The following is an 11,919-nucleotide window of genomic DNA, read 5'->3' as shown; positions in this document are numbered from 1 at the left end:
TGCATCAAGTGTAACATCAAGATCTTGCAAGAATAAGTTCACACACGGTATAGCCTTGAGGCTTACGCTTAGAGAGTGAAGGCCTGGGGGAAGAATTTGAGTGGTTTCCCCTGCCCATTTTTACATCCTCAGCCCTTCACATCTTTACTTAACATTGGTTACGGCTGAGTGCTTTGCTGCTCCCAATGTTGAGTTGACGGCTCCGGTCCTAACACCGCTTACCTGGGAGTAAGCTCCATTGTATTCCACAGGACTCCTGAGTGGACACAGTTAGGATTGCACTGTTAAGTAGGAGGGGGCTGATTTGCTTTCCTGCGAAGTTTGGATGCATGCTGGTTTGAAACAGTGGTGAAGATGATTGGCTGTAGTCCAGGAGGTAACAGTTTTATGGAGAGATCTTCTGTTGTTGGCATCCATCTGTCTAGGGAGACAATGGAGGAGTGTGCCTTTGGGAGTGCAGTCACATTGTCGGAAGGTTACAGCACCTTCTGTGGCTGTAGAGACTGATATAGGAGAGACATGTTTTGTTGCAGCTGGGGCAGAAGATGATGTTCGGTTGTGCCTCTCTGCTCTTCCCAGAGGGCATTCCTCCTCTGGTCGCTGCTATGGATGCCTAATCTGACTTTATGTCGCCAAGCACTGCCATTGTCTGTAAGGGATTCCCATATGGCAGCGTTAATGTTGCTAGCCTTTGTGTCATGGAGGAGATGATCTGCCAACAGGCCTGGTGTCTGAAGGCAGCTTCCCGTAGAGCATGTCCTTATGCATCCTGCCATCTTCCCTTCTGTGGACATGGCAATGCCAGCATGGATGTCACCGAGACAGAAGTGCAAACATTCTGGGAATGTGGGCTTGGGAGAGCACATCTTTGAGACTCTGTCCTTTGAAGGTGTCCCGGAAACTACAACTAATCTAGAATGCGGCAACTAGACTGGTGACTGGGAGCAGCTGCTGGGACCATATAACACCGGTCTTGAAAGACCTACACTGGCTCCCAGTACGTTTCCAAGCACAATTCAAAGTGTTGGTGCTGACCTTTAAAGCCCTAAATGGCCTCGGTCCAGTATACCTGAAGGAGCATCTCCACCCCCATCGTTCTGCCCAGACACTGAGGTCCAGTGCCGAGGGCCTTCTGGCGGTTCCCTCGCTGTGAGAAGCCAAGTTACGGGGAACCAGGCAGAGGGCCTTCTCGGTAGTGGCACTTGCCCTGTGGAATGCCCTCACACCAGATGTCAAAGAGAAAAACAACTACCAAACTTTTAGAAGACATCTGAAGGCAGGGCTGTTTAGGGAAGCTTTTAATGTTTGATAGGTTATTGTATTTTAGTGTTTTGTTGGAAGCCGCCCAGAGTGGCTGGGGAAACCCAGCCAGATGGGCGGGGTATAAATAATAAATTATTATTATTATTATTATTATTATTATTATTATTATTATTATTATTATTATTATTATTATATTTTATGTGCTTAGGTGTAACGTGGTAAACCAGTCTTGCTGTGTTTGGGGTGGAGGGCTCCTAATTCTGCTGAGTGGGGCTCTGCCCCAAATATCCTGCCCTGATGGCACCTCTGGCTTAGAGAAAGGCAGCGGAGGGTGTTCCATTTGGTTGAATGCAGCACTGCCTCACCACCCTCAGCCTACCCCCAGCCAGGTCCTGCCTGCCTTCTTACTTCCAGTGAGGTGGGTGTGTCGCCTTGCCTTTATAGATCTCTGCAGGAAGGAGGTTATGGGCAGGGCGGAGGGGTAGATAACTGTTCGGAGCACGGATGGCCCAGGAATGCAATAAATATTCTTTTGCTTATTTAAAATCTTTCTCGGCAGCCTTTCATCCTTATACAGTGGTACCTCGGGTTACATACGCTTCAGGTTACAGACTCCGCTAACCCAGAAATAGTACCTCGGGTTAAGAACTTTGCTTCAGGATGAGAACAGAAATCGTGCTCCAGCGGCGCAGCAACAGCAGGAGGCCCCATTAGCTAAAGTGGTACCTCAGGTTAAGAACAGTTTCAGGTTAAGAATAGACCTCCGGAACGAATTAAGTACTTAACCCGAGGTACCACTGTAATACATAATACGGCAATAAATCATACCGTCAGCCCCATTGCAGGCACCTTAATGAAATGCATTGCATTTCTTTCCTCCAAGAAGCAAACGTCGCCTCCACATTTCATGCTCACAACCACCCTGCGAGGTAGGTAAGGCAGAGAGAGAACGACTGGCCCAAAATTCACCCAGGAAGCAATTCTGGAAAAGCAGGCATTTGAACAAAGGTGTAGCAGTGTCGCTCCCCAACTCTAAGATGAGCTAGTTTATCCATGCCCACCCCCTTACAAAAAACAAAGACGAAACAAACGATCCTATTGGTTGGGTTTTTCGCCCACGGGGGTTTGTGGGCTCCTTGCTCACGACGCCTTCCCTCCCCGCGGGAGCGAGGGATTCCCGTGGGCGTTGCCTGACCTTTCTGCAGGCGGCCGCCAGGTGGCGCTGCTCCTGCCTTCGCCGCCGCTTCAGCGTCCCGGGCGGGCGTCTAAGAATCGGCTGCTGCTGCTGCTGTTGCAGCGTCTGGTTTCAGGCGAGAAGGCGGCGGCGGGAGGGACGGGGCCGCTGGCTGGCTGTCGTCGGAGTGGTTGGGAACTGCAAGAAGACCCGCCCCCAGCCCGGCAAGCCAGCGGCAGCGGCAGACGTGCTAACGTGGCTGGCCGAGCAGGGGGAGGCTAAGTTTTCGAGGGGGCGCACGCTAGGGGAGGGGGGTCCATGCTTTCCCTGGCCAGCTTTCCGGCTTCAGCGACCCCCTGAGTTTCGGGACTTGGGAGCCAAGGAGCAACGGGAGTGGGGACTCCCCCCCCCCCAAGCAAACCTTGGCTCAGCCGTCTAGGGTCGCCCGCTCTCCCCGCTGCTGAAAGGCGGTCCGTGCGCCCCGCGTCCCTTTCGGAGATGCAGAAGCTGCTGCAGCAGCTGCCCGCCAGCGCGGCCAACTTGGTGAAGTCCCAGCAGACGGGGGCGGCGGCGGGCGAGGAGGCCAAAAGCCCCGTCTTGGTGCCCGACGGCGCCCAACAGAGTTGGTACAGCACCTTGGAAGGCGATGAATCCAGGCAGCTCAAGGCGCCCGAGCAAGACGCGGTCTCCCAGCACGAGAGCAGCCTCGACGGCAGCGTGGTGCAGCCGCTACGGTAGGGTGGGCTGCTGCCTTGGGGGCGCGCGTTCCCCGCGCGTCCTCCGGCTAAACGGGCGAGGTTATCAGTCGCCGTCGTGAAGGGTGCTTTAGGGATGCAAGGAGGCAGCCTCCTCCCCAGGAGGTTGCAAGGGGTAGGGAGCCCTTTGCAAGCTGGAGGCCGCATTCCCTCCTGAGCAACTTTCCAGGGGCCACATGCCTGGGGGGGGGCAGGGACAGAGGCCAAAGTGGGCGGGACAATGAAAGTAAATTGTATCTGTGTTCTGGAGGCTGGTTTGTGTGCACTTTCTCACGCTCTTCTCAAAATCTCCATCTGGGAAAGCAAGAGGCGCTTATCAGTGTTCAAGGACACATTCCAGCCAGGCAAAAACACTCAAGGAGGGTGCGAAGCAAGCCAGAGAGGCATGGGCGTAGGCAGGGGGGCAGCAGCCAAATCAAGTACAGTGGACTCTCGGGTTGTGAATGTGATCTGTGCGGGATGCATGTTCGCAACCCGCAGCGTTCGCAACCTGCAGAGGTGCATGCGCGGGATGTGATTCGGCACTTCTGCGCATGCGCAAAGCACGATTTAGTGCTTCTGTGCATGTGCGACCGCTGAAACCCAGAAGTAACCCGTTCTGGTACTTCCGGGTTTCGGCAGTCTGTAACGCGGAAAAACACAACCTGAAGTGTCTGTAACCCGAGGTATGACTGCAAATAAATAAAAATACTTAACCAACTGACCAATTGCATCACAGATAATTCTGTACTGCCCCCCCCCCCAGTATAATGCCTGCCTCCCCTAAAATAAATTCTGGCTACGCCCATGCAGAAAGGGCTGCAAGCTTAGGAGGGGGTGAGGCATGGAGGGAGACCTAGGTAGAAGGGTTTGGAGGGCTGCATTTGGCTTGGTTCTCCAGCTGTTTTTGGACTACAACTCCCATCATCTCTAGCTAGCTGAACCAGTGACCAGGGATGATGGGAGTTGTAGTCCAAAAACAGCTGGAGAACCTAATTCCTATCTTGCTATATGCTGCACTTCCACATATTCAGGGGCTGGAAACTTGTGGCCCTCCACATGTATGTCATTAGTCTTCAACTCCCATCAACCCCAGCTGGCATGGCCTGCAGTCAGGAATGATGGGAGTTGTAGTCCAACATCATCTGGTGGGCTAGTGGTTCCCCCTTCCCATTGCTAACCTCTCATTGAACTCAATGGGACTTCAAGCAGACATGCAAACCACCTTTTCGGTATTCAGGTGTTTCTGCAAAGGTATGGGCTGTTATTCCTCCCTTCTACTCTGTGAATGCTTAAGGGAGAGTAATTGTCAGTGTAGTAGCTATTTTGGGGTAGTTAGGGCTATCCCGCCCAGTTAAAGTAGTGTTAATCAAGTAATTGTGTGAGCATTGAATGCACAAATTAAGATTTTTTGCTTATAAACAGAGGTTGTCATAATGGAGATGGACATAACATTACTAATGAGATGAGGGATAGAACAAAATTAAACTTTTTTTTAAACAACTTTGTTAAATTAGAGGGGTTAGCCCAGAGAATACAATAATTACTGAGGCTACCTTAACCAATTATAGACTGAAAAGTCCATCGTACCAGTTTTTTTGATACTAACTATTAACCATGTGTAAATAAGATAAACAATATTTCTAAAGGGAGGGGGGTGTACTTTGTGGTGCTAGCACTTTTTTTTTTGCGCTGCACCACCATGTATGCGTCTGATTCAGCAGGTAGCGTGTTGCAAGAATGGTTCTCTTATTTATTCACTAATGCCTCTAAATGCCCCTCGCTGTGTTTCATGAGTATGGGGAGTGCAGCTGTGCTGTACTCTTGCCCTGTTTGGTGGCTTCCCAGAGATATCTGGTTGATCTCTGTGAGATCAGGATTCTGGGGTCTTTGGTCTGATCCAGCAGGGCTAATCTTTAAGTTACCTTGTGCAGGAAGGAATGCAAGTTGCCATGTGTCTTCTGCAGTTCTTCTTAGTACTTGGATGAATACTTTAAAAAACAAAACCCTCTTTGGTTTATTGAGCACGCTTCTTTTAGTTGTTCAGAATAATTTGTATGTATTACATTTAGCTAATTCATTGACCAAGGCTGCAATATTCTGACCTCACTTACCCAAATGTAAGTCTTACTGTGAAAACTTGACTTCTGAGTAGAGGTGGTTAGGACTGCAGTCTAAAACTCTAATTCTGAAGTTGCTTAAAGGTAAAGGGACCCCTGACCATTAGGTCGTGGCCGACTCTGGGGTTGCGGCGCTCATCTCACTTTGTGGCCGAGGGAGCCGGCGTACAGCTTCCGGGTCATGTGGCCAGCATGACTGAGCCACTTCTGGTGAACCAGAGCAGCGCACGGAAACGCCATTTACCTTCCCGCCAGAGTGGTACCTATTTATCTACTTGCACTTTGACGTGCTTTCGAACTGCTAGGTTGGCAGGAGCTTACAGGGGAGAAAATCCCATTTAACACTATGATTGACTTCTTGTTTTGTTTAATGTGTCATGGAAGGGTCCAGTTCCTGAATGTCTTAGCTACTTGGATTCCCCTATCTTCTACCAGCTTGGTCGGCTGGAGAGATGCTTTGGCATGATGGGTCAAGCCTGGTAGAAGCTCCCTGTGGTCATCCAAAGCAGACACCAAAGGGAATACTTGGGGACCGCAGGCAGTGGTGCAATTGTAGACCAGGGTGAGGGACTGGAGCCTTATCTCTGCCCACCCCAGGCAGGCCAAGTTTGAAATCAAACTTTACAGTGCTTTGCAGGCCCCATTGCAGCTCTAGCAAAGCCCTGAGCACCAGACTTTGTAAGCACCGACAATCAGCTTTAGACTGGACATGCCTTGACCAGGGTGGCCTTCCAGGCCAAATGGAGAGTCCCAATGAGGCCCATGGGCTGGAGGTTGCCCACTACTGTTTTAGATCCTGGACTTAATGGTGGTATTGGGTGGGTGGGTAGCGCTCCTGAGATGGCAATGTGTATTACATGCTTCAAAATGTGAGCATGTGTTTGAAGGGTGTCCTTCTGCTCATTCTGCAGAGAGGGCCTCTGATCTTCTGTCCCAAAGTCCTATCCTGATGGTACCACTGGAGGCATCTATAGAAAGAGTGACTGAAACGCAACTGGAATGCTTTTGCATAGATGTGGCAGAAGCTGAGTCCTACCGGCCGGCCAGTGTTGTGCTTCCTCCATGGCTGGGGAGATAACCTGTAGCCTCCTCCTAAGGATGCCAGCTGGCTATGCATGATCTCAGCCTGGAGTTTAATGCCTGGCATGGACACGTTTGTGAAATGCTTGGCATTGATGTTGCTGTGGCAACTGCCTCTGAGCCACGGGTTCTTTTTCAGGTTGCTGTGAATAAATTCCGGAGGGGGATAAATATTTCACAGGCTGCTGTGGGTTTGGATTCCTTTTGTGCAAGCGGTTTACCAGGATCGAGTTTCTCTCCCTGCCTCTGTTCCTTTGTGTCTTTGCTCCTTCAGTCTCCGCTGGAGGAAGGGAGGCTTCCTCTGGGAAGCAGAGTCTGGGGGAACTCTATGGCAGTGTTTCCCAAACGTTTTTGGGCAACGGCACACCTGTTTGCCGGAAAAAAATCTCGCGGCACACCACCATTAAAGCCCCGCCCCGTGACGTCAGCGCGCAGCGTCACGCCGGGAGGGACGCACAAAAGTTAAAGTTTTTTCCCTCCCCGCGAAGCAACGAAAGAGGGCGCCTCAACTCCGGGAGGTGGGCAGGGAGCGGGGGGAGCGGCCAGACGGGCTCCGCTGGGGGACTTTCGGCTGCCGGAGGCGGGGAAGGGGCGGCTGCAGCGGACCCGGAAGTGGTTGCGCCCATCGGGGGCGGTGGGAGCGCGCCGTGCGGGTTGGTGGGTGGGGGAAGGAGAGGAAGAGGAGGGGGCGGCGGCGGCGGCCGGAGGCTGGACGGATCCGCGCAGGGACGGCGCGCGAGCCGGGAGGAGGCGCGAAGAAGGAGGCAAGGCGAGAGCAGCGCGGCTCGGGATGCATTCGGACTGCCGGCTGCTGCGCCCGAGACGCGGGGTATGGTGAGCAGCCCGTCTCCCTCCCACGGAACACAAGGCAATGTTCGGCGGCACACTAGTGTGCCGCGGAACACCGGTTGGGAAACACTGCTCTATGGTACGCTAGTGAGCTGTGGCCCTATGAGGAGTGGGGATAGGGCTCAGAAGCCCTGTCCCATGCATGTGTGGACGTAGCTGGCCTTCCTTTCTCAATTGGCTTTGCCAAAGACTTTGTTCGTTGAGCCTCCTGTGAAATGGGCAGATTCCATGTTAGGGGTCATTAGGAAAGGAATTGAAAATAAAGCTTTCAATATCGTAACGCCATTATACAAATCTAAGGTACGACCACAACTGGAACATTGTGTACAGTTCTGTTTTTTTTTAAAAAAATATGATATTTATTGAAAATTTTTGAAATTACAAAGAAAAAACAAAGCAGAAAAAGAAAATAGAAAAAACAAAAAACAAACAACAACCCACATTCAAAAAACAAAAATACACCACACACAAACAAAAATAAGTCCAAATAAAAAAAATTCCTTCCTGTAGCACCTTAAAGACCAACTAAGTTAGTTCTTGGTATAAGCTTTCGTGTGCATGCACACTTCTTCAGATACATCATTCTCGAATCCCCAAGTCTCATCACCTTCTTTCTTAGACCTCCTCCTCCCTTTTTTTGTATCCTGGTTATTAATTATGCAGCAAATCCTTTCCATATTTCATAGTATTCTGTCATTACAGAATCTATTTTCATCTTATCTTATAGAAAACCTTAAAAACTTAAAATTAGATCTTATTTTTACTGACTTCTCACAACCATAATATTCTTGCCTAATTCTTTAAACATTTCTGCTAGTGTTTTCATCTGCTTACAGTGGTCCCTTAGATAAATTTTAAAAAATTCCCATTCTTTGTTGAAGTTTTGATCTTCGTGGTTCCTGAACTTTACGTTCAGCCTTTCCATTTCAGCACAGTCCAACAGCTTAATTTGCCATTCCTCTCTGGTAGGGACTTTATCTTCTTTCCATCTCTGAGCTAGTAGTATCCTTGCGGCTGTTGTCGCATGCATAAAAAGTCTTTTCTGCTCCTTTGGAATATCAGTACCCACAATTCCTAATAAAAAAGCTTCTGGGTTTTTTTTTACAAAAGTTTTAAAAAACATTCCCCCCCCCCCAATTTAATTATGTGAGGGAAGAGTATGGTTGCTCACGAGTAAACAGCCAGGACTCTGACCTGCCTTTTTACAGGTTTTATTTGGTGCAAACTATGTACAGTGCAGACACCCAAAGTTCATGTCTCCCTCAGTTGCTAGCAGATTCCGAGAGTGGGCTTTTCCTGTCTCCCCCCCCCCCAGCATAAGAACCTCCACACGCCCAGTCTCCACCTTTTCCCCTTATGCTTGACACCCCTGCCAAAACTAGGCAATGGAAGTTGCATCTCTGTGTCCCTTTTTGCCTCCCTGGGATCGGTGCTGGGGCTCTCAGATAAGTCTGTGAGCCTTTGCCTCCCCTCTCCCCATCTTTCTTCTTCCATTTCACCTGAGGCTTCGCTGACACCAGTCTCTAATAAAGTGTTGTTGTTGTTGTTTAGTTGTGTCCGACTCTTCGTGATCCCATGGACCAGAGCACACCAGGCACTTCTGCCCTCCACTGCCTCCCGCAGTTTGATCAAACTCATGCTGGTAGCTTCAAGAACACCATCCAGCCATCTCATCCTCTGTCGTCCCCTTCTCCTTGTGCCCTCCATCTTTCCCAACATCAGGGTCTTTTCCAGGGAGTCTTCTCTTCTCATGAGGTGGCCAAAGTATTGGAGCCTCAGCTTCAGGATCTGTCCTTCCAGTGAGCACTCAGGGCTGATTTCCTTAAGAATGGATAGGTTTGATCTTCTTGCAGTCCATGGGACTCCCAAGAGTCTCCTCCAGCACCATAATTCAAAAGCATCAATTCTTCGGCAATCAGCCTTCTTTCTGGTCCAGCTCTCACTTCCATACATCACTACTGGGAAAACCACAGATTTACTATAGGGACCTTTGTTGGCAAGGTGATGTCTCTACTTTTTAAGATGCTGTCTAGGTTTGTCATTGCTTTCCTCCCAAGAAGCAGGTGTCTTTTAATTTTGTGACTGCTGTCACCATCTGCAGTGATCATGGAGCCCAAGAAAGTAAAATCTCTTACTGCCTTCATTTCTTCCCCTTCTATTTGCCAGGAGGTGATGAGCCCAGTGGCCACGATCTTCATTTTTTTTATCATGTTTGGTCAAAACTCTCCACTATGACCTGTTCATCTTGGGTGCCCTGCTCGGCATAGTTCATAGCTTCTCTGAGTTATTCAAGCCCCTTCGCCACGGCAAGGCAGTGATCCATGAAGTGTTACTGCTGATCAAAGTGGGAGGCTCTCTGTATGTTCCTACCTCCCTCCCCCCTCTTGATGGCAGTCCCCTGACTCATTATATATGATTTCTGGGATCCTGCAGGCTCTTCTTAATTTCTTACATGAGAGTGTTATTGTGCTTGAATCCTGCAGGCACCTGGTCTGCCACTCTGAAAACAAGATGCTGGACTGGATTGGGTCACTAGCCTGATCCAGGAAGGCTCTTCTGAAGTTCTTATGGAACTCTTATACAGAGAGATGGATCTGCCTTGGAATTCAGTAATGCAAGGAGTGCTATGCCAAAGACCCATTTAGTCCACCATCCTATTCTCACCAGTTGCCTGTGCGATACCCACAGACAGGACCTGAGTGCAATATTAGCATGGGCACTTTTGGATTTGTTAGGGTTCTGGTCATGTCTCTTCCCCCGGTCCCGGATCAGTCCCCCTGCCCTGGGAGAGAGAAAGGGAAAGGGTACCATATATACATTTCGCTTTTCCAGCAGATCTGCATCAAAGTTGAATCCAGTAGAACCAGTCTGAGCCTTGAGAAGTTCATAGAGCTGAAAGAGGAAGTGAAAAACTTCCTCCTTCAACTTTTATGTACTTTTTGAGGGAGAAAAAGATAACCACCCTTAGTGCCTCATAACTAAGAGGGAATTGTGTGGGTTGTGGTGGATCTGAGGCTTTGTGGGCGTTGGAGGAAGACCTCAAGGAGACCCTTGCACTGTGTGGCAACCTCTCCATGTTTCTCACTGCTCTTCAGGTATCTGGCAAAGTGGTCTCCAACTTACAGAAGCATCTGCATGCTTACCTGGGAGTGAGCCATATTGAACTCAGTGGAATTTTTATTTCTTTTAGTAGGATGGTGCTGCAAATCTGCTAGCCTTAAAAGCGGCTCTAGATCCTGCAACAGTGAGCACCGCTACTGCCTCCCTGGAACGTATCTGTGCCCATGGCATGATTTTTCTGTATGTTTTGCAGACACGATGACCTGAAGGAGATGCTGGACAGCAACAAGGATTCTCTGAAGCTCGAGGCCATGAAGCGGATTGTAGCGGTAAGTTCCCCGCTTGCGACTTGGCTACGGTGTGAGAATAGGGAATTGTACTCTTGGGGTGAAACCTGGAGCAACCAACCGAGTTTTGCTACTGACAGTCTTTGCTGTGCATGCTCTCTCAGTGCTTGGTGAAAGGGCCCTGCCATCCACTTGTACAGTGTTATCTCGGTTCTTGAATGGCTTGGCTCCCAAACAAATCGGCTCTCGGACGCCGGAAGTAAGTGTTCCGGTTTGCGAACGTTTTTTGGAAGCTGAATGTCCAACGCAGCTTCTGCTTGTCTGCAGGAAGCTCCTGCAGCCAGTCAGAAGCTGCGCCTTGGTTTTCGAATGGTTCCGGGAGTTAAACAGACTCCCGGAATGGATTAAGTTTGACAACCAAGGTGCCGCTGTATTAGGCCCTGGCACTAATGCCTGCAGTGTTGCCCTGGCACTTAATAGGTTGTCTGTTCCTTGTGCACAGCTGTGAGCACCACTCCCTGCCCCGCCCAATACTCCCAAAATTTGATCTGAGGCCTCGATCCTGAGAGTCAAACTGGACAAGATATTAGCAATTGTGCACATTTTTTAAAAAAGTAATTGGCAGCTGTGGAGGGCCCATGATGCTGTTTACTTAAAACACACATTTGCACACTTGCTGAATGAGTGAATAATGCCAGGTCCAGAGGCCCAATTTGTGCCATCTTCGCTATGCATTTAAAGCAGGGTCTTACTACTTTAAACAGTCACGGCTTCCCCCATCTACGGGAGAAGAAAAGGCTAAGGACTAAACCCTACACAAATCCAGAGTGGAGTCCCTAAGAGGGTTGGATGGCGCCTTGTACGCCTCCTTCCAGCGACTCTTGCAGCCAAGCTGGTGCCAAAGGTATTGCCTTGCTTTCCTCTGGACCGCATGAGTGAGGCCGAGAGAGGGGACTTCTTGTCTGGGCAGCCCAGGACCTCCAGCCACAGGCCTGTGTCCCAGAGAGGTCACTTCTGCTAACACAGCAAAAACCTCCTCCAAAGAATCCTGGGAACTGTGGTTTGTTAAGGTTGCTGACAGTTGTTAGGTGACCCTGTGCCCCTCACGCAGTTCCAGTTCCCAGAGTGGCTTCACAGTTTAGTAGCATTTCCTAGGGATCTCTGGAATTGTAGCTGTGGGAGGGGGGAATCGGGATCTCCTAACAACTTCCAGCATGCTTAGCAAACTACAGTTCCCAGGATTATTTAGGAGGTGATACTGCTTTAAATACAGAGTGCAGATGGCCTCTGATTGAATTTTTGAATTGAAAGATCCACAGTCATCTGGTCAAGCTAAGTGCAGGCGTTTTGTA

General features: G+C 49.8%; 1 protein-coding gene across 1 annotated transcript in view; it reads left to right on the top strand.

Annotated features, from left to right (window-relative positions):
• Positions 1–2,597: 2,597 nt before the first annotated feature.
• Positions 2,598–11,919, top strand: part of AP3B2 (adaptor related protein complex 3 subunit beta 2) — a 63,607-nt gene continuing 54,285 nt past the window's right edge. The window contains exons 1-2 of the mRNA XM_081169283.1: positions 2,598–3,171; positions 10,534–10,609. Coding sequence (XP_081025409.1) covers positions 2,936–3,171; positions 10,534–10,609 — 312 coding nt within the window. The 5' untranslated portion in view covers positions 2,598–2,935. The remainder of the gene's footprint in view (positions 3,172–10,533; positions 10,610–11,919) is intronic.

The sequence above is a fragment of the Podarcis bocagei genome (genome assembly GCF_964188305.1).
Source record: "Podarcis bocagei genome assembly, chromosome: 14".
Lineage (NCBI taxonomy): Eukaryota > Metazoa > Chordata > Lepidosauria > Squamata > Lacertidae > Podarcis > Podarcis bocagei.
The sequence above is the reverse complement of the archived record's forward strand: the minus strand, read 5'-3'. Positions and strand labels throughout refer to the sequence as shown.